The 23,286-nt window shown below is 38.3% G+C and overlaps 1 protein-coding gene across 1 annotated transcript in view; it reads left to right on the top strand.

Annotated features, from left to right (window-relative positions):
• The window catches only part of PREX2 (phosphatidylinositol-3,4,5-trisphosphate dependent Rac exchange factor 2), a 175,106-nt gene that overhangs the window by 133,367 nt on the left and 18,453 nt on the right, over positions 1-23,286 (top strand). Inside the window, exons 36-37 of the mRNA XM_062568190.1 lie at positions 10,106-10,172; positions 12,988-13,178. Coding sequence (XP_062424174.1) covers positions 10,106-10,172; positions 12,988-13,178 — 258 coding nt within the window. The remainder of the gene's footprint in view (positions 1-10,105; positions 10,173-12,987; positions 13,179-23,286) is intronic.

Here is a 23,286-nt window from a genome sequence, read left to right as displayed (position 1 = left end):
AAGTAAAGAAGTTGAATCCTTGCTTTTTTTCTTTTTCTTTCTTTCTTTTTTCTTTTTTTCTTTTTTTTCGCAAAATTCAGTCATAATATCTATGGAACTGTGACTAGCTTTTCCATAATCTCAAAAGTAATATAATAATACTTCCAGGTGCAAAATTGTCTTCCTTGACACTGATTTGGGCAGTCATAAAACTTGTACTTTTTGTGGTTCTTTTTTTGAGGCTTTTGCAAATAGTAACTCAACAATGAAATCTAAATGATAAGATTGTCATTTTTATGAGGAAGCCTGAAAGGCTGTTTCAAAGCAGTTACAGAATTTGATGCTATGTGGAATATAGAGAACCTCTCTCCATCTTCTGCATTTCACTTTACAGTATAGCTATTTGAACCTAGTCAATGGTATGAAGAAACTTTCATTCTCAGGCCAGCTAAGGATTTGAGGTTTTTCACAATCTCTGAGGAACATTTCCCCTCCTCCCACCAGCAACATATAGGAAATCCTTTATCTGAATAAAGATGTTACTTTAAAAATAAACTAGATTATGAAGTTTGTAAAACTACTGAAAAATCTTCAGCGTCTGACCCAGAGTTATTCTTAATGGTATTGGATTTCTTTTTCACAATTAGACAGATTGCACTTTTTAACTTAGTTAATTAGGCTTCACCACTTCTGTTTCTCTGATACTCACAAAGAAAAAAGATTTTACATGCAAATTCTGTTTGCAGGTTGGTGGTTGTAGTGGTGTTGATTGTTGCCAGCAATGTAAATTTAGCCTGATCAAATTGTTTGCTGGTGAGAAACATGCAGCACAACCAAGAGAAAGTAATTAAGTCAGTAAAGATTTGAAACATCTTCATTACTGTGTGTTCAATAGCTTAGCAGTTGTCTTCTAATTTAGAAGAGAAGCACAGAAAAACTATGTCTGACTAGCACAGAGGTTGATGTTAAATGACTCCATTCCAGATTCCCATTTCTTTTCTAGCTGCCTGTATTGACATTTTGTCTTATTTATGTAGTTGTGTTATCTTTTGGAGACAAAGTTTTAATTATTTATCATTTTTGAAATATTACTGCTTTTAATAATTATTTAGTTAAATATGCATTCTGTCCTTTGAATATGATTCTTATATTTGGTAGAGACCTCTTTTCCCTTGTTCTCCTGTGGGCTGTAATTCAGTATGGTAGTTCTTAGCTAAGTTGTATAGAAATAAGTATTATGGTTGCTACTGAATCCAAAAGATGTTAATTACAGTGTAGGTCCATTACAAACAGGGACAGATCTTGACAGGTAGGTTAGCTGAATGACCATAACACTGGCAATCTGAGGACTAAATGGTGACTTTAAGATAAAAGTTTAAGTTGGATACGAGAAGAAAGTTTTTACCATCAGAAGAATCAAGTTCTGGATTAGATTCCCAGAAAGAATAAACTAGTTTTTAGAATGGATTTTGAGTGTAGAATTTGAGTGTAGAGAATTTATGCATGTTTGTCCAAGATATCAGAGGTTTGGACTTGAAGGTATAGGATAGGCCTTCCAGTCTACAGCAGTAAGTACATTTACTCTTCCAGTCTTCCCTTCTCCATGAATATTTGACACTTTATATCAGGCAGATCAGCTTAGCTTTTCTTTTTTTTTTTGTCTTTCTCTTTCTGAGAAAAAGTTGGGTCTCTCCTATGATACTCTAAAACTATTAAAATGTACTTTTCCACAGGTGGTCTTGGTTAGAGTCTTAATAAAGGATGTTTGGGGCAGAAGGAATGTCTGGGGCACAGGTCATTCCCTGGGGAGCAGTGCTGTGGCAATACCAAGTATACGTCCTGCTTTGGGGTCTCTGTGATATGCTCCACTAAGTACTGACACCAAGAACAAACTTGCTTGTGCCTAAAATTGTACTATTTGGATTCTGAAGTTTTTGGCCAATGAGAAATTAGTGAAACCAGTGGCCATTAGATGACTAGACATTTTTGATGCCTCTTAAGCACCTACAATTGTGTTTAGATATCTAAACATTTTTAAAACTTGTTTTCCAAGTGATGATGATTTGAACTGGGAAGATTCAGGGGAAGTAAGCAAAGTAATAGATCAAAGTAAGCTTAGGAGAGCTCTACCTCCCTGTAATATTTCTTTTAACCCCAGCAGAGCACTTTCTTGTGATATCCCTGACTGTACTATGGCCCAGTTTTTCACTCAGATGGTAGGATCATGCTGCGTGAAAGGCATCTAAAGATTGCTACCCATCCCCACCCTGATGTGGGTGCTAATTAACACTATGTAGTAATTAACTTGTCTGTACATCAATAGACAAGGTTTGAAAAGACATGTTTCTTCCTTCTAGCCTAGTATTTTCTCTGATTTAGAACTATTCTTTGAAGTCAGCTGTGTCAAGGATTATTGACTGATACTTTTGTGGCCTGCTGTATGGCAGTTACAAAGGAAAAATTAAAGCAAGTAGTAAAGGAAAAAGGCCAGAGGGTTTTTTTGTCCCTGTTGTTGCTTTCTTCAATATCCTTTTAGAAGGTAAATGAAAGTCTGTTGCTCTAAGGAAGCAATTAGAATCAGTGAATTTAATGACAAATGATTTAGCTAACTACCCTCATTACATTGAACATCTGATTACACTGAATCTAATACTTGTCATTTAAAAGTGTTTCATTTACAATGTAACTTCAAACAGTTCTTATGTCTAAAGATTCCAGTGTCTATTTTATGGAATAAGTAGCCTTTCACAGAGCAATGGCAAGTGTAATTTAATCCTTTAGTCACGGATATTGTGTTATACCTTCATGAGGTTTTAATATTGTTACTCTTTGATTTCTTTTGATTTTTCTAAACATGGGAAAAAGAAATTTTTTTTTCCTTATGGAGTTTATGCAAGCATGTAACAAAATCCATCTGAGGAATATAACCTGCTTTTATTTATTCACGCTCGAATTACACACACAGCAGCTTCTCAAACTGTAGGCTTCTTGGCAAGCTAATGTTTTCCCTATCCTGTATAATTTAGTCAAGGCAGAAAATAGATGTGATGGCACTCTTGGCTTTAGACTGAACTAGAATTCTCTAGTAGTTATGGTAGTATAAATGATATATGATGATATAAAAGACACATCCACCTACAACTGGTTAATTACTATGAAAGAAAGATGTCGTTTGTCTCTGGAACAAACTTACAGGTCTTCAAGTCCATATCTGTATTATCAAAAGGGCCAGATAATATGTAAATGCCTGTAATAAATGATTAAACCCCACCTTAAATCTGGCAATTTTCTTCCCCCAGAGTTGGTAGTGGAAAGCTTTTCCAAACTGAATTACTCATGTGGTTAAGAAGCTTATGCCATTTGTTCATGTGCCACTGTGGTCCCATGATTTCTTTCTCTCCCCTCCCTCCCTCACTTCCTCATGTCTATCCACTTCAGTTTGCTCATTAACATTTTTGCCATTGCCATCAAATGGAGAAAATAGTAATCAGTGGAGTGTTGTAGCTTTCAGAGAGTAAGTATTTGCCTGTGAAATTATTTTATTTTCAGTGCAGTGGAATATTTATAAAGTAGGTGCAGAACTGTTTCTGGTCTTAAGACCAGATATCTGATACATTGCATCGTGTTAAAAAAATGAAACAGTTACACTGGACTGCAATGCTACAAACACAAATTTACTATACACTTTATGTTATCCTGCCCCTCTACTCAGCCCTGGGGAGGCCTCATCTCGAGTACTGTGTCCAGTTCTGGGCTCCCCAGGACAAGAGAGACATGGAGCTGCTGGAGAGACTCCAGCGTAGGGCTACAAAGATGATCAGAGGGCTGGAGCACCTGCCCTGTCAGGAACGGCTGTGAGAGCTGGGCCTGTTCAACCTGGGGAAGAGAAAACTGAGGGGGGATCTTATCAGTGTGTACAAGTACCTGAAGGGAGGGTGTCACGGGGACGGGGACAAACTCTTTTCAGTTGTCCCATGTGACAGGACAAGAGGCAAAGGGCAGAAATGGAAGCACAGGAAGTTCCGCCTGACCGTGAGGGGGAATTTCTTCACTATGAGAGTGACGGAGCACTGGACCAGGTTGCCCAGAGAGGTTGTGGAGTCTCCTTCTCTGGAGATCTTCAAGGCCTGCCTGGATGCAACCCTGTCTAACATGCTCTCGGTGACCCTGCTTGAGCAGGGAGGTTGGACTAGATGATCTCCAGAGATCCCTTCTAACATCAACCATTCTGTGATTCTGTGATACTATATAAATAGGAAATCTAATGTTTTTTAGATTTTTTTGCTGCTGTTCCAGATGAAGTAGATACTTAAAACTGATCTCTCTCTAAATGTAAGATCTTGATGAAGCAAAGAGATTCAAAACTAAGTATTCACTCTGAAGGACATAACAGGGAATAATAGCTGACTTTGTCTCCTGACAAACATAATGAGAAGCATTTTAGGTAGAGAGGAAATTGAGATTCGTTGCACCAAAGTGAAGCAAGACCAGAAAGAAAATAGAGATCCTGGACAAAATAAATAAAATTTGTCAAGCTGGTATAAAAGGTAACTTCAGATGGCTTTAATTTACCTTTAGACTTTTTTCTTCCAGTGGTGTACTCCTTCTGTGAGTATAAATTAATTGTTCTTCAGATTTTTGACAAAATATGATCAGTGTTTTTTATAGACAATATTCTAAAACTGAAAATTTTACAGCTTGACAGAATATACCAAAAAATTCAAAATGACCTATTTTCTAAGTCGTTGCTTACTGAAGTGAACATCTAATTTATTTTGCATTCTTTTTCCTTTCCAAATGCAGAGAATGTCTATCCAAAGCAATTAGAGCTGAAGGCCTTCATATTTGGTTACTGATCATCATCATTTGGTCGATGAACCCAGTGCGAGCCTATAGCAACTAGAAATGCTGACCACCCAATGACTACTTGGCATGTTGTCTTTTTAATAATATATTCTGGAATGTACCTGGAATAACAGGAGTCTCAAAGGGAAAATCTGCTCTCTGGAAGGCAAATGTGGAATTATTTAATTATTACTAATGGGTTCAGTGTGGGTATTGCTGCTCTGATAATGATGGGAGAAGCAGAAAGACTGGTGTACGTGGCCTTAGGACCCAAGTACTTCCCTTTCATTTAATAAAGTAGAATGATTTCATGTCATCTTGGAAGTAGATAGAGATGCTGGAGACTTAGCTTACTGGGAAAGCTTCTTTCTAGACTCCTGGAAAAATAGAGATTAAGATGTAGCACATGAAAAGTGCGTATTGTTGTACAGAGCTAATGGTATTATTTTCCCATTTTTTAAATCATCTGTGACTTTCTGTTCTGTTCTCACATTTCTGTGACCTCCTACTTGTGTAAATAGTATGTAGGATATAGTGTAAAAGTATATATATCAGAAAGGTGAGATTCTGCATAAATTTGTCAGTAAGGCTGTGATGTGTAGGCTGAGGATTAAAGAACTGAGTTACTTTGTAGGTATCATCCTTAGTTTGTACCTTGGATGCTTGCAGTCACCCTTACACTAATTTATTCATGTGCCGTCTTCAGAGACTGTAGAGTTTGAACGGATGGAAAACCAGCAGTTTAGCCAGGTACTGCAGGCTTCCAAGAGAATGAGAAGCAGCACGAAGAATAAGCCCCTCTGATAGAATCAAATTCCTTAGGAATTCAGTTTTTCAGTCGCAAGTCTGTGTCCCAGCTAGGCATTTGTGTCCCAGTGCATTCCACTAAGGGAGGTAGTTACCAAGAAAGTCCTGGCATTTAATTTCTTGAAATTTTCTTACCTTTCCATGCCCTTGTGGGTTTTTCTAGACACAATTTAATCTAATTATTTTCCTCTTTTCTGTATGTGTGTGTTTTGCTTGTGACTTTTTCCATATGGTCTCACCTTACAGTCACATCCTTCTCCTCATAGATTGTACTGTCTTCCACAATTCTGCTTGCTATACTTGAAATATAGACTGCCAAAAGCTGGTTTGCCACCTTATGTGCCTGAAGTAAGCCAGAAAGGGCTTACTGCATTGCTTACACATGAAATACAAATTACCCGTGGTAGATTCAGAGCAATATGGTGTTAGGATCTCCTGTTTAGCACAACAGATTGCACAAGTAAGAATAGTTAAGAAAGGTCAGAATACTGCTGTGTATGCTCTTTGAGAGGTTAAAATTGTGAAACTGTTATGAAGATTTTTTGTTGTTAGAGTTAAACCTTTCTGTAGCCACTAATAATTGCACATAGGATTGTATCACTGACATAAAGATGTTAGGGCTAGAATCCCCTTGACTTTCATAATCTTATTTTATGATGAGACCGCAGCCTCCTTATATTGCCGTTTTTGCCGAAATATGTTTTTTCTCTAGCACATATAACATGAATGGTGGGAAGTCCTTGTGTGCTATGTCATCTGATTGTTCATACGTGTAAACTTCTGTGGAGTACATAATCTCCTGAGACTAGGATATTACTGACAGAATTATCCTAATGTATTGTGTCAACATGAAGATTGTTCCTGTCTTGTGCATATAAATAGGGAAGTAACATTTAAATTCTTCTTCTTCTCGACTTGTGGCATGAATAAATAGAAATACTGCAAATGATTATAGAAGCACTAGTAAAATAAATAGGAGTAGTGCTATTTTGCAGTAAATATCAATTTAAAGTATCCACTGTTAGAAAGTGTCAACTGTTGTAGATTTTAAACATACAATTTCAAGTAATTCATTTAAAATCCCTTAAGATGGTCTTAGAAGGTAATTATATATGGCAATTTATCATACTTACTTACTGTTTACCAGAAAGAACACATAAGACAGGCTTTTGCATTTGTTTGCTCTGACAGCAAGTAATTTTCTGCGATAGCTACTTTGTACTAGAGAAATAATTGAATTTGGAAGCTTTTACTGTGGGCTTCCTGGAACAACAGGGTATAAGCCTAGAAACTTGGCTTTGTTCGGATTACATTCGTGTATAAAGTTACAAATATGTCTCTGCAGGTTTGGAGCCTCGATAATTCCTACCATTTCAATTTTGCAGGCTCCTACATGTCCAGATCAATTTTGTAGGGTACCCTGTAAAATGCCACTAAGATCAAAATATCACCACTTCTGTATCTCCTTGGTATAAAAGTTGTGGGAAAACTTCTTCAAAAAGCATTCATTTTGTGATAGATTTTTCTTTTTGAACCCTGAGGTATTTGTTACCTCATTGCCCTGTAAGTTTTCCCTCACATATTTGTTCCATTATTTGATGCTATTACATATGGAACACCTTACAAAAGTGAAACGTAACCATCTCCTTTAGTTTTGATTGTTTTTTCTACTTCTTTTTTTCTTTTTTAGAAGAAAAGTTCTTCTGCCATAACTGAGAGAAATTGAACAGCTTTTAGCAGCAAAAACAGCATCACATTTTCAGACAAAGAACTATGATTTCATTCTTTTTCATTTCAAATGGATTAGAAAATGTTGTCCAAATTGGGCACCATGCCAAGATTGCCATTAACTTTTCCTATAAAATTTGATTAAGGACCTTAACAGGCATTTAGTAATTAAGTGAAGTGCTTTGGAAATTTATATGCTGTCCATAGTTTGTCATGTTCTGTGAAATACTGAAGACAGTTTTTATGAAAAGCAATAAAAATAAAGCACTTGAGAAACATCTGGGAGTGTTATCTGATCGTGTGTGGGGGAATAGTTTTATTTGTAACAGGATATTTTGATATTTAAAATTGATGTTATGTATAGTTGATTTTTTGTTTGCTCTTTAGGTTAATGAATAATTGACTGACTTAATGTAGTAATTTCTATAATTGTATATTCCCTTCTAGTGTCCATATTGCTTCATTTTGTACCCTGAGTGGATTATTTTCCATGTATTCCATTAGTTGTGTACTATTCTATATTTAGTTTCTGTTTTCAGTTAATGGAGCTGAATTTGCTGAAATAATAGTCCAAAGAGTGCTAACAGACTCTGAATGAAGCAGATTTCTCTGTGGCATGGCAGGAGAACACAGCATAGGCTTTTAGTCTGATAATGTTCAGTGGATGGAAGGATTATGCTTTAGTTTTTAGCTTTGCTAACAAGGAAGAAGGTTGGTGTGTTGCTACTGAGGTAGCTTTTATGTGCTGTGGCCATTCATAGTGATTTACAAGTAATTTTCTCTGCGAATCCTTCCAATAGTTTCCAGCCTCCTTTGACACAGAGTGCATTCAGGATGGTAAAACAGGCCTAATAGAATAATGGAACTAGATTATCTCTGCTGTGCTTTTTAATGGAATTAATTCAAACCTTAAATTTGGGGGAAGATGGCTTTCAAAACTGCAAAAATACAGGCAACAAAATCTTCTAGAATTGAAGGCTGCTGGATTTTTTACTAGTACAGTTATTCTAGGATATTAAAGAATAAAAGGCTTTTCAAATTTGCCATCTATGCCCCTGCCCCACAAGTATGTAACCATGTGAGTAACTTTATTCATGTGGATAAAGGGATGAGAAAAAGATGGGCTTTATTATATGTTTGTTACATGAATCAGTGTTTTCATGACTGAGATTTCAGATTATCCTGTCATTACTGAGTTAGGGTGCAAGGGCGCATTCTTTTCAGTGTTTATTTTCATATTTCAGTGCAGCTGAAATTTGGTTACCACACTCCATAGAACAGCTGGGATCCTGCTCCAGGCTGGATCCAGTCTGAGAGCTCTGACCTTTAGTCAGATCCTACTGCTTGTGCACAGGCATTAGGGCTGGATTGAGGTGATACATTGAAGTTTCCACTGGAGAACCCAGTTTCTTCCGGCAAGCTCTGTAACTTGTTTTCTTACCTTGGTCAGGATTGCCATAGTGGTAGCTGATGCCTCATTCTCACTGGATGCTTCATCCAGGCAGACTTACAAGTTTTATTATTTTCAGCTGCACCAATAGGTTTTAGGAGCTTTTCAACCACTAGAATGAATCTTGTGATGTTATCACACAGATATGTAAGGTTTTTTTCAGCCTGTCAAATATTTAATAATAACATATCTGTGGTAAGCAATTATTTTGCTTATAAGGTAAAACAAAAAGAAAGATCCTCTAGAATTTATGCATTGAAGGAGACAAGAGAAGAGCTCCATGCTTCCCATAGACCTTTTGCTAGCATCTTAATGCTGGTGATCAGAGAAGCTCTTTCTGGTGTTAGACAGGAGAACTTTTCTCAGTTTAGGAGAGAAGGGTAACATGAAAGTCCTCTGCACCAAATCTCAGCTCCCTTTGTGCCACATAGAAACTAGCCAACCTTTTGTCTTTTAACATGGTGCATGCCGGATTTTTCTGTTCCATAGAAAATCCTTATGGCAGTATTCATTGCTAAGTGAAATGTTACAGAAGGAGGTGTGTGAGTATGGGCTGATGAGTTTTAATATACAATCGATAGGTAAGCCTGTTAAAATGAGTAAGCTTTCTCTCTCACATTTGCATTCTGTAGATAAACCACATTTTTCTTCAGCTTCTCCTTTGATGCACTAAGTCATTTTCAAAAAAGTGAGTGGTAATTGTATAGAAAGGCAGTTTGCTTTTATTTACACGTGCATACATGAGTGCACACATTACCAGTACGATTTTCTCTTTATGGGGTATATCTGCCACCTGTAAGGTTTCTGCTTTTTTGTTTCTTTTTATACTGTGAGCTTTTTCCTCTGTTGCAGTACTATCTTCCATATTTGGGATGCTGTTCTGAAATTATTACAGCTTTGCTAATATAAAAGGCTTGTAGCGCATGAGGTTCAGCCATTATTTACCTGCCAAGTTTCCCAAAGTCACTGTTAAAATCAAGACAGCTGCCACAACCCTTTCATGGATAGTTTTAGTGAGTTACTTTCAGATCTATTTTTTTCTACTAACTAGAGAGTAAAATATTGCACTCTACTGTGAAATGGCAGAGGGACAATTTGCCTTCAAAATGAGAAAAAATGTTCCACATTTCTTAGAAGAGTGTTAGTGTCTATTCATCCTTGTGTTATTCTTCGATAGTTTCATCGTGAAATTAAAAAAAGAGTTCAATCTTAGGATGATGTCTAAGAATAATCACCTATATACATTTTTCACAAGAGTTTAAAAAAATTAACATTTTTGCCTTTTTTTTCTATCAGGGCATTCTACTTGGACAAGTCAAACCTGCCTCCAAATTCAACATCTAAAGCAGCTTATATAGATAAGGTAAATAAAAATGTCAAGTGACTAATTAAGCTTTGCATTTTTTCACACTATGTTTTTGTAATCCTGTCCTCTGACTTTACTTATTCCACTGAAAATTGGGATTATTCAAAGCTGTGGGGGAGAGGGAAAGGGGAAGCTCTTTTATGGCGTTTTGTCCCCCCTCTGTTTTAAGGGTATGTGGTGCCACGTGGTTCTGTATCAACATGTGAGGCGAGAGGGCATCACTGTGTTGTCAGAGCAGTGCAATTGCACCAGGAACATGAAGGTGGGAGCAGGTGCAGGCAGAATGTTTTTGTTCTGAAAACTGGAAACACTGTTCAGAAAGAAATATTCTAGCATCCTGTTTGGAGGATTGCCTTCTGAACCTCCTCATTTAGGCTTCCTCTGTCCTCTATGACTGAGAGATCACAAAGACTATGAATCTTCATTTAATGCTACATCCTCTTGTTGGATGTCCGCATTGCAGCCCCATAAGAAAAAAAGATGTTCCTAGGGCCTTGTCTGTACTGACTTATGAGCAAAAGTGATTGAACTGCTGTGGCTTGACAAATAAAGCAAGCAACAGCTGAGTCCTATGGCAGACTAAAATTTTAATAGATATAATCCAAAATGAGCATTAACAGACTGAGAGTTCCTGTTTCTTGGATCTGTGCTAGACTGCAAGGTCCTTCTGTAGTGAGTCAGTAACTTATTTTCTAAGCATTCACATGTGCAGCAAAAGAATTTTTCCCAAAATCTATTCTCTATTTCAGTGAAAATGTCAGGGGACAACTGAAAAGAGTTTGTGTCTGTCCCCCTGACACCCTCCCTTCAGGTACTTGTACACACTGATAAGATCCCCCCTCAGTCTTCTCTTCCCCAGGCTGAAGGGGCCCAGCTCTCGCAGCCGTTCCTCATAGGGCAGGTGCTCCAGCCCTCTAATCATCTTTGTAGCCCTACACTGGACTCTCTCCAGTAGCTCCATGTCTCTCTTGTCCTGGGGAGCCCAGAACCAGACACAGTACTCGAGATGAGGCCTCCCCAGGGCTGAGTAGAGGGCAGGATCACCTCCCTCAACCTGCTGGCAACACTCTTCCCAATGCACCCCAGGATACCATTGGCCTTGGCCACAAGGGCACATTGCTGGCTCATGGTCAGCTTGTCCTGCACCAGCACTCCCAGGTCCTTCTCTGCAGAGCTGCTCTCCAGCAGGTCAGCCCCCAGCTTGTACTGGTGCCTAGGGTTGTTTCTCCCTAGGTGCAGGACCCTGCACTTGCCCTTGTTGAACCTCAGGAGGTTCCTCTCCGCCCAACTCTCCAGCCTGTCCAGGTCTCTCTGAATGGCAGCACAGCCCTCAGGTGTGTCAGCCACTCCTCCCACCTTGGTATCATCAGCAGACTTGCTGAGGAGGCACTCCATACCCTCATCCAGGTCATTGCTGAAGAAGTGGAACAGGATGGGACCCAGTACTGAGCCCTGGGGTACTCCACAAGCCACAGGCCTCCAAGTAGACTCCATGCCACTGATGACGACCCTCTGAGCTCTGCCTTTCATCCAGTTCTCAGTCCACCTCACTGTCCACTCATCTAGCCTGTGCTTCCTGAGCTTCTCTAGGAGGATGTTAAGGGAGACAGTGTCAAAAGCCTTGCTGAGGTCAAGGTACACACCAGGGGATGCTAGTAACAAATGCTGGTTTAATCTAATGCATTTTCTTTGTAATTGGAATAAACCAAAAGTGAGTGCATGATCTCAGTTTGTGGCTTTGACTTTTGCTCTTTTCTCCATAGCTCTGCAGGAGTAAATGGCACCAGTTTAAATCAATTTAAATGTATGCAAGCTAGATCAATAGGAGCGAAACCAACTTAAATCTATTTGTGTCCAGGTTTAAATGATTGTTATAATTGATTTACTTGACCTGCATACTTTCTGATGAAGGTAAACGTAAGAGCAAGTAAGGCTGCTATTTCTCTAATTAGTTAAAACTGTCCTTAGGGAAAGCTTTTCTGTCTTTCAGACAATTCGTTCTTTGAGTACCAGGGTGTTTTGTTGCAATCTTTAAGTGTCTCTGGAATAAAGAGAAAAGGAATTTGGAATTACAAGCTCTGCAAAACTGTGTTGTGAGCCTTTCTTTTGCACAAACCACTATGAGATGCTTTTTTTCACTGCTAAATTGATCTTGAAGGTTGCTCTTCTGAGAGCAGCCTTCCACATGAAGCTGCCTTCTTAATGAAACTAGGTGGGTCATTTCATTCTCTGTACGGTTGTGCTGAGGTTGTTTCAAGTTCTGCTATAGAGTTAACCATTCTTGTTTTGTAGTATGTTTTTGTCACTCCTGCTTGTTTTTCTTTTTGCATGTTGCTAGTCAGGATTAGAAACTGACCGTTTGCATAAAGAGAGGACACTGTTGTCCTAATTATTAGTTAAATAGCTCAGAAAATCAGCTTGTGTTGGTATCCCTCCTGCATATGCATACAGTTGTGGGTTGTCTCTTTTTGGCATCCCCTCTTTGAAAATATCGTTAATGGAAGCTTACTGATGGGCCTATTCAATTTATTGAAGTGAAAAACACCTCTATGAGAATGAAACAGCCAATGATAGTAATAATTTAAAAGTTAGGCAAAGTTTTCCTAGGTCACGTCATAGAAGACTCTCTGCTTTGTATTTACATTACGAAATCTGGCTTGGGCTTTCTCAGCCAATCTCACTGTTCTAATCTGCATCTGTAATGACCACAGATCATGACACTCCCAGTGTTTACTTGTTGCTACCCTGAAAGAGTATTTCATGTGCTCTTGGTAGCAAATATTTAAATCTCTCTCTCTTTTGTCTCTTGCAGTTTATGAGACCTCTCAACTGCTTGGATGAACTTTACCGACTCATAGGGTCCTTTATCCGATCCAAACGCACCGCTGCTTGTGCATACACTGCTTGCAGTGCTTCTGGAGTTGGGTTGCTGTCGGTGTCCTCAGAACTCTGTAACAGGCTTGGAGCATGTCACATAATGATGTGCAACAGTGGAGTTCACCGGTATGACAGTTTATTTCCCTCTCTTTGTTCCAGTCAGTCATTCAATCATTGCAATCCAGTTCGTAGATTGTTTTTTACTTATAGAAAATCACATGTTGTATTTCTGTGCGTGTGAGTAAATGTCTAATACGCTCAAGAGGTTTGTGGTGAAATTCTAGAATTCTGTTGCCATTGGTTCAGAAGAATGAACAGCATGATTTCATTTTGTATGGTTGTAATGGGCTGTTTCTCATTCAAGTCAGTAGAAGGCAGAAATCTTAACTGCTGAAGTAGAAAAGGCTAGGTGAATAGCACACTATTAAGTTTGTGATATAGACAAAAAGTGTTGAAAATTGTATTTGCTATATGTAAGGGGGAATCTTAATAGAGCTTATTTCAAGGAAAAAGCAAAACAGAAGAGGTATGCATTTTTGCAAAGGTAGTATGCAATAACTGGAAGTTCTGTGTGTAGAACAATCTTGATGTGATTGATATAATAGCAGAAAATGAACTGAGCTATAATCAACTGAGGTTTATTGTTTTAAGCACTAAGTGGTTTTAAGAAACACACAGACACATAGACACCCACTCACCCACCCCTGAGTGACAATAGCATAGTTAGCGAGCTCTCTAGTATTTAATGATTTTCATCAAAGATAGCAATACATTTATGTGCCAGTTGGGCAGAATACAATTTTGTGTACATCATACCAAACAGGCAAAGACTACCGCTGGGGGGAAAAAAAACAAACAAACAAACAAACAAAACATAACTAAGAATCTGATACTAAAACACTGCTATTTCTGTAAGAGATACAAACTGCAAATTACAAGTAGTAGTGTGTTAAAAATCGGCTCCTTAGTTTCTGACCTTTGTAAATTTGTATTTTAGCAGGCTTGGTTAACAGTACATTATGTTAAAATGAACCTTACCCTCTCTTAAGTTTAGGTAATGTCCTTTCCTTAAAAGAGCTTTGGAAGAACAATGTGCTGTAGATTCAGTGCAGATTATAAGGCATGAAAAACAGGAAGAGGTCTGTATATAGTCAAGACAAATATGTTATATACTAACAGTGCTTGCCATTTCTATGGAGATAGCAGCAGACTGCTTGTATTGCTCTCCATCATTGATACAAGTGTATATAACATGCTGTATATGGTATTCTATTTTAGGCAGTAATGCAAAAAGAGCAGATTATTTAACACTAATCACTTTTTTAGATATAGATGGAAATACTGTATAGCCTGGGTCAGCATGAAGTTGTCATTTTCAGAAAGCCATGAACTATACAGCTTTTCTCTGGCTCTTTATTTAGGTTTAGAACAGTTTCATAAAATGTTTTTATGATATAGAGAATCCCTCTTCCGAAGTTGGAACTCTGTTAAACTCCTGGACAACAAAAACAATTATAGGTAATATTTTTTTTCCTCTGCTGCTCACGTAGGAAACAGCAGCCTCAGTTTCCCAGACTCTGACTTCTGCTTATAAAAGTTGCTTTGAAAAGGAGTGAGCAAGATTTTTTGGGGAAAAAAAATCAACCTTATGTAATTCCAAATAAAGAAGAAATTCCTAAGTATCAAAAGGATCATAAATACTCATTGCTCAGAGTGAACTGCTGTCCAGAATATTAATTACGATTTCCTCAAAGACCTGTGCTTTTATGAAGGAATTCCTTATTCATGAGTACCCCTCTGAAAACTTTACTGTGTTGAAGTAAGAAAAATTTGTATTTCTTATATGATGAGAAAAGACTTTGGGTTTGATTCCACCTTTCTTTAGAAAGCTGTACAGGACTTTCTTTGTGTTTCCTAATGATTTCATAGAGCAAATTCTGAATTTACCAATATAATTGTGCCAGAAATCCTTATTTTTTAAGAAAAGATTTGGAACAACTATAATATTCTTCATAAACTATCGCCCCACAATGCAGAGGTCACAAATTATACAGAATTATCTGGTGACTGAAGAAGAGGCAACATGTATCATAAAAACACGAACTGTTCTTATAATGGAATAAATTATTCATGAGGTTTTTTGCTCGTTTATAGGATGAATTCAAAGGTATAAACTATAAAATGTCTAAATAAGTATATTTTAAAACCATATAATGTTAGAAAGCCAATACACATTGGATTTCAAGAGTGCTTTGTGAGTGCTGGGAAATGGAAGGGTCATGCATGGGTTCCTATCTGGATGTTAAAGGATTCAGGAACTGTCTATTTATATAAAGTACATGTACAAAGCATTTTTCCATAAAAACATGATTCTAGTCATGAAGTCTTAGAATGGAGTCTATTTGACCTTTCATTAAAGATGCCACTATTTCACATGTCCATTAATACTGCCTTTGTGGCTACAATCTGTTCAAAGAAACATCAACTCACAGAATCATGCAGAATGGTTGAGGTTGGAAAGGAGCTCTGGAGATCATCTAGTCCAACCCCCCTGCTCAAGCAAGATCACTGAGAGCATGTTAGACAGGATCACACCCAGACAGGTTTTGAATATCTGCAGAGAAGGAGACTCCACAACTTCTCTGGCAACCTGTTCCAGTGCTCTGTCACTCTCACACAGTGAAGAATTTTTTCCTCATGTTTAGAAGTAATTTCCTGTGTTTCCGTTTGTGCCTGTTGCCTCTTGTCCTATTGCATGGCACCACTGAAGAGTCCTGCCCCATTCCATTGATGCCTTCCCTTAAGCTATTTGTAGACATTGATAAGATCCCCCCTCAGTCTTCTCTTCTCTAGGCTAATCAGGCCCCAGCTCTCGCAGCCTTTCCTCAAAAGAGATGCTCCGGTCCTCTAATCATCTTCGTAGCCCTATGCTGGAATCTCGCCAGTGGTTCCATGTCTCTCTTGTGTTGGGGAGCCCAGATGTATACTGTTACTGGACACTCCAGATGAGGCCTCACTGGGGCTGAATAGGGGGGCAGGATCACCTCCCTCAACCTGCTGACAACACTCTTCTAGTGCACCCTGGGATACCATTGGCCTACTTGGCCACAAGGGCACATTGCTGGCTCATGGTCATCTTATTATCCATCAGGACCCCTAGGTCCTTTTGCGCACAGCTGCTTTCCACAAGGTCACCCCCAGCCTGTAGCAGTGTTTGTGGTTATTTCTCCCTAGGTGCAGGCACTTGCCCTTGTTGAACCTCAGGAGGTTCCTCTCCGCCCAGCTCTCCAGCCTGTCCAGGTCTCTCTGAATGGCAGCACAGCCCTCAGGTGTGTCAGCCACTCCTCCTAGCTTGGTATCATCAGCAAACTTGCAGAGGAGACACTCCATACCCTCATCCAGGTCATTGATGAAGAAGTTGAACAGGATGGGACCCAGTACTGAGCCCTGGGGGACTCCACAAGCCACAGGCCTCCAAGTAGACTCCATGCCACTGATGACGACCCTCTGAGCTCTGCCTTTCATCCAGTTCTCAGTCCACCTCACTGTCCACTCATCTAGCCTGTGCTTCCTGAGCTTCTCTAGGAGGATGTTAAGGGAGACAGTGTCAAAATCCTTGCTGAGGTCAAGGTAGACAACGTCTACTGCTCTCCCTCATCTACCCAGCCGGTCACTCCGTCGTAGAAAGCTATCAGATTGGTTAAACATGTTTTCCCTAGTGAATCCATACTGACTACTCTTGATCACCTTTTTTTGTCCACATGCTTGGAGACTCTTAGCATTATCAGAGACATTTTAACATAGTTCCTCCAGGAAAGAGAAATGCATTGCACACAGTTTTATATATACCCAAGGAGTTTTTGCCCTGAATTTCGAAAATGTAGGAAAAAAATCCTCACTGTATTTAGGGGTCAACAGAGATTCTTATGCTATTATTTGAAGTGATATAAGTTGGAGGGTTTTTTTTCCATTATTTTCAAGGAAAACAGTTCTCTGAAGTTACTGTAGTACATACAAACTTCATGGATGAAAAAGTCTTTTCTTGGATTTCTGTGTCATATAATCTTGCTTCATGTGTTGTTTTATCTTTCTGGCCTCTTCCAGGCTATGTCTCTACCTCCAACACTAAATAGGCCCTGTTTTTTGGCATTCTGAAATTTCCTTTGCCAGAACAGAAAGCTTATTTTGTCTCCAAATAATATGCTCAGATTTTGTTTCTAACTGAATTCCTAGACTAAATTCTCTTCTCTTTTTGTAAACCTATTCCTCTTGTTACTCCATAGTGAGAAACTGTCTTTCAGCATCATGAATCTTGTGAGGGAGATGGAAAGAAGAAGGAAGGAAGAGGAAGATGTTGGATGTGAAAAAGTCCTGTAGACAAAAATGATTTTCCCTGTTGCCTGTAATCCTGAAGGTCTAATTCTTCTGCTTATCTGATGGACTGTTATTTAATCAGAGCAGTCAATCATGCAGAAGAATAGTTTTAAAGTTGATAAGTTAGCTCTTCAGAGTTCAATCTACTGCTTTGTGGAGGGGATATTTAGCTCTGGTCATATTCAGCAATGTATCTTTTGTGCCTTCTGTGTTTTTAGAAACTAAAAACTTCTGGAGCAGTCAAGTACTTGCTTGAGATCAGTTGCAGAAACCTCAGTTTTGTAAGCCCAGACCAAGGACTTGCAGCTGACAGTTCTAAACACCAGACTACAGAAATTGAATAAGTTGAAAACTTTTATTCTCGCCTGGCACCAGCAGAAAAGGAGGTGGGGGAGAGAGATGTGAATTGTGCTTGCAGGCTAATTTTGAAAGTATATTCTTCATTTATGAGTCTTCTTGCGAGCTTAAAATTTAAAAATTATGGATTTAGAGCAAGATTCACAGAATCACAGAATTGCAGAATGGGTAGTCAGAAGGGACCTCTGGGGATCATCTAGTCCAACCTCCCTGCTCAAGCAGGGTCACCGAGAGCATGTTAGACAGGGTTGCATCCAGGTGGGCTTTGAATATCTCCAGAGAAGGAGACTGCACAACCTCTCTGGGCAACCTGGTCCAGTGTTCTGTCACTCTCACACAGTGAATAACCTTTTCCTCATATTTAGAAGTAATTTCCTGTGTTTCCGTTTGTACCCATTGCCTCTTGTCCTGTCACACGGGACAACTGAAGATAGTTTAGCCCCATCCCCTTGACACCCTCCCTTCAGGTACTTGTACACATTGATAAGATCCCCCCTCAGTCTTCTCTTCCCCAGGCTTAAGGGGCCCAGCTCTCGCAGACGTTTCTCATAGGACCAGTGCTCTTTTGTACTGGGGAGTCCAGAACTGGAATCATGCAGAAGCATGTTTTACATGCTTTAACTAATGTTAGCCTAATTTAACTAATATAAGCCTAATTTCTACAATTATTTTCTAGCAGAAAAGAATTTGTGAGAATCAGTGGAAGAATTCAGGGTGCTTTGCTGTTCAATATCTTTCATTCTTGAGGTGTGGGAGCATACCATATATAAAATTTCTATATATATATATATATATATAAATTTTTATTTAAAGTGCATTAACTCTGAACCTTCCCTCACCTGATTAACTTATCTGTCTGTCATTGAACTGAATGTGTTCTCCCTTTTTGTGTTCTCCCAACTTGGGTATCATGGATTGAAAATGAGATGGGTTCATGCCACCCTTCCTCTCTTACCAACTGGAAGCAAGTCATAGATAGCTTGGGAGGGATGTTCTGGGTGGCAGTCTCAATGCAGAAGAGGCAGAGAATTATGAAACAGCAGCTTTGTCTGCTTTGACAGTGGTTGCTGATCTCAGGATCAGCAATGTTTTGATTTCTGACTTCTCTGTGATCCATATTAAATTGCTTTTTACACTGCACTAGGCTAAAACAGCTTGACAGAGTTCATATTTTCATCTTTATATCCAAGATAATACTATGGATTTTGAATTGCTGGTGATTATTTTGCTTTGATTTTTATGAGGACAATATGTTTACCAGTTTGCATTAGAGCCTGAAATCCTATATCTATTTCAGACAGAAGTTCTCTTCAAATATATTTGAATTACCAGTAGAACAAGCATGGAGAAAAATAAGTTCCTTTAACCTTCACTGTCCTAAGTGATATGTGAATACTACAAACTCCCCTTGGATTACCATAACTGAACATGCCTTGTTGATCAACATCAGGAATGGAACTCAGAATTAGCTTGAAATCAATAGTTTGCATTTCTGTGTTGCCTTTTTTATCATCCATAATTATATTTCTACCTGCCAATCAACTGTCACTTATAAACAATACTGTTTTTTTCTACTGCCTATTTCCTTGCCTAATTTTATTCTGTTTGAAGGTGTAATCAGCCTGTACAAATCTAGGTGATGAAAGGCACTTTTAAATTTTATTGAATCATGATGCTAGCTCCTGCTTGAGAGAGAAGAGAGAGACTGCATTGCACAAACAGGCCTTAGCCTATTTCCATGCCAAAATGAAATTAGGTGCAGCAGCTGCAGAAGTCTATTTAGGGACCATAAGCCTTACAGGCTCAAAGGAATCATTTAAAGCATCCAAATAAAACAAATCCCAAGTTTATTTAAAATTTTGCATTTCCTGGAGGATTGAGAGGTCCTTTATAATCTTGATGAGCCCAGAAAAATCACTATCTCGTTTTCTTTTCTGAATTTTAATTTCCCCTCCTGAAAGTCTCTCCTGACTGTTACCATCCTTCAAGCAGTGGGGTTCTGGCTAGCAGACACGCAGCTGAATGATGAGGCAGATTTTGCAAAGGGTTGATTATGCTGTCTCCTGCCGCTGGCACAGCTCCTGAAACCTGATGAAACCTGTTGCCATCTTCCAAATAGCAATGCAGAGTAACTGTCAGTCATGGTCAGCTCCCTTTATGTGATTCAAATTAAATGAGGTGTTTCTGAAAAATTGGAACTCCAATGACCTTATATTTTAGACATTCTATCATAAGAACTCATCTTTCTTTTTGACTGTTTTAGAAAGTTTTCTGTAGAAATTTAGTTTTGAGCTCAGTGAGACTGCTGCAAGAAAATGTACCTGACGTTTTGCGGCTGTGACTCATGTTAGATACTCAGTAATTCGGCTTTGTGGGATCAATGGGATCACTTACAGGTCAGCATGTGCTGAAGAATTAATCCTTGATCCTCTCTGGCCTTTTGATGTAACCTTTGCTTTTGATTTTGCTACCATCTCATTTGGTCAAGATTCGCTTCTTTTTCAAAAAAATAAATTTTGTTACGTCTGTCTCCAATTAGTGTATTTTTGTATCTTGCCTGCTGAGGCATAAAAAAGCCCTCCATTTTCATAAAATAAGATAGTAGATTATTTCATTCTGTGGTGGTTATCATTTGAAAACGGTCATAGAATTGTTAAATATATGATAATTTGTCTTCTTAAGACAATATAAACAACACATTTATCACAAATAGGTTGCCTCTATAATGATGATAGTTTTATTTAGATTTAGGTTTTCCTTCCATAGGCAACCTGGTACATTTTTGTTTTGCTCATTTCTGACATGCGTGTGAAAGCTTATAATCTTTGAGATCTCTTGCACATTTTAAATTCTGAGGCATTATTTTGTTTAGAATTCAATCTAAAAATGCAGAGAAGTACATAAAATGTGCTGATTCAGATCAAATGGACCTAAGTTGTTAGTGACAGGGATTTCAAACTGTTGTTTTTTCTACTTGCCCCCCTTTAAAATTATGGACCAATGTAGACTTTTAATGGTGGAGTCGATACACAACTTGATCACCTTGCTCTGTTGAATCATCCTCTCACTCTTTCATTCCTGCAATTCTTTCTTATCTTCAGTCTAGGTCTTTGAGAGAATCTGGCTCTTCCTTACAGAAAACGCTAGATTATTAAAAAACCAAAATATATATTATAAAGAATTCTGAGGTGTAAGAGAGTTAATTGGATAACTTGAAATCTTGTGAGACAGGAAATAAACTGCAATTTTCCAGCAGATAGATTGGCTTGCCTATTTGCATGTGACATAGAATAGAATCTTTTCATGTGAAACATACTCTGTATTGAATTAGAGGTAATGATCAATGTTGAATTTTCATTTGATATAAGATATTTTTGTTTGTGTTTGCAAGAATGACTAAGAATGAACAAAAGACATGATATAAGTTTTTTTGAAACGCTATTCTTTTATTAAAGAAAGAACACTTAATGCTGTAAGTGCTCCTTGCAACGTTACCAGCCAATTAAAAGTGTCAAGATCTTACAGAAAGAATGTTTCTGAAAAGATGTTCTTTGCAATTTTTTTAAAACTGATAGATAATTTATGGTCAAAGTCATTTTTTTTCATTGTTCTTCGAAAAGCTGTCTATCCCAGGAAAGGTAGAACAGTCACATTTTTTATTTTTGGAAATAATTTAGATTAGTTGATGATTATCTCCCACTAAAATACAGAAAAGGTCAGTATGGCTTTCTGCATGCTTCATTCTTCAGGATTAAAAATGACTAGTGTTGAATTTAATAGACCTGAGTGAAACTACATTTATGGAGGTAGTTTCCAAACTATGAATGAAGACATCAACCAAATTTAGATCTGAAATATGGCTATCTGCACTTATCTTCCAAGACTGATTCCCTAGCTTGGTAAGTCTCTGCCAATTTCTTCAGCAAATTGGTAGCTTGTGGTTAGGAATACCTGGTAGAATCAATTTTCATTATCCTGTGATGTGATAGTGCATGTAGGCCCAACAAAAATATATGTGTGGGAAGGGGATTGGGATGTATTTGGTTTGTGGCTTGCACAGTTGCATGATCACAGTGGTACTTGAGGAGTTTGTTGTGCGTGCCAGAGACGGGCTTCTATTTCCCAGGCTGGCCTGCCCAAGGTCTTAGGGGTAGGGTTAGGACGAACAGAAGGAGATAAGCTGGAGGCACTGTTGGCATTGGTGTGGCTAGGGGCTGTCCAAAGAAGTCATTTGGTGGCAAGAGGGCTGCCCTGTGAGAAGTTTCTGCTCTGCAGCAGAGGTAGGGTCTACCTCCAAGCCATGTCGTACAAAAATCTGCTACGGTTGGGGTTAGGTACCTGTCATGAAGGAACCTTGTGCAGGCTGATATCTAATGGATGAGAGGCAGAAGTTTCCTTAGCCTTGAGCTATCCATGCCTCTATGGTTTAGTAATATTTTCCATGGACAGTCACTTTTTGAAGCATTGTTTATGATTACTGAAGCATCATGATGGAATAAAATATATTTTATGTGCAGAGTAATGGCTTGCTATACGTTGGCAAGATAGCAGAACAACTGAAGTTATGGACTAAACTTTGATGAATCTGTTCAAATCCAAGGTTGATTTTGAGATAGTGATTTTCCACAGTGGAAACATCTCAACTTGATTACAAGGTTAATAAAGAGACTGAGCATAAATCTTGAACTCCAGCAGAGTTGTACTGTAATTGTAAAGTGTAAATTACAATACTCTAAGTAATTGTAAAGATCTTGGTGCTCATTTCATCCCTAATACCTCCTGGCTGGCCCAAATTCCTCCTTCCCGTGAGAAAAATAAAAATTCTGTTCAGCAAATTTTCAGCATATGGGCATAGAAGATTAAGGATATGGTTATGTTCTAAGAAAATGTGCTTTTTAGCTCCATGAATGCAAATTTCAATTTTACTTCAATAGGGCTGTATTCTCACAATGAGAACAGCTTAGGAATTGTGGCAAACAGCCTTCAGTTAGGCATGTCTACACTTTTTGTGCTAATTAGTTATAGTCCTGGAGAGTATTTTCCCTCCTTTTTAGGTCTATCATGGCCTATTTTCTTCTTCAGGTTACTCTTCAGAATTAATATGTATTACCCAGCCATTATTAGTAATTATAAAGAGTTACGTGAAAAAATCTTTACCTTAGAGTCATACACCTTTGTGTTGAGTACACTGATGTAAGTAATAGCTGCTCCATAAGCTTTAAGTTAAATGATAGCAGGGACTAGTGAATACTTCAGTGTCAATGGATTAAAAAGTGATCAAATGAAGGTAAGATTAGTTTATAATCTATAGAAAGAGAATGATTTGACATAAAAATGACACTAAATTACATGTTAAGCAGAAGCTTTAGATTTTAATTAGATTAACCAAATATGCATCCTTTTCCAAGCTTTATCTATTCACACAACCAGAACACAGTTCATTTCAACATTTCTGGCAGCAGCAACTGATGAGGTAACTGCTAAACTGATTTATTTTACCTCA

Source organism: Rhea pennata, chromosome 2 (assembly GCF_028389875.1).
Source record: "Rhea pennata isolate bPtePen1 chromosome 2, bPtePen1.pri, whole genome shotgun sequence".
NCBI classification, from domain to species: domain Eukaryota; kingdom Metazoa; phylum Chordata; class Aves; order Rheiformes; family Rheidae; genus Rhea; species Rhea pennata.
This window is presented reverse-complemented; position numbering and strand designations above follow the sequence as displayed.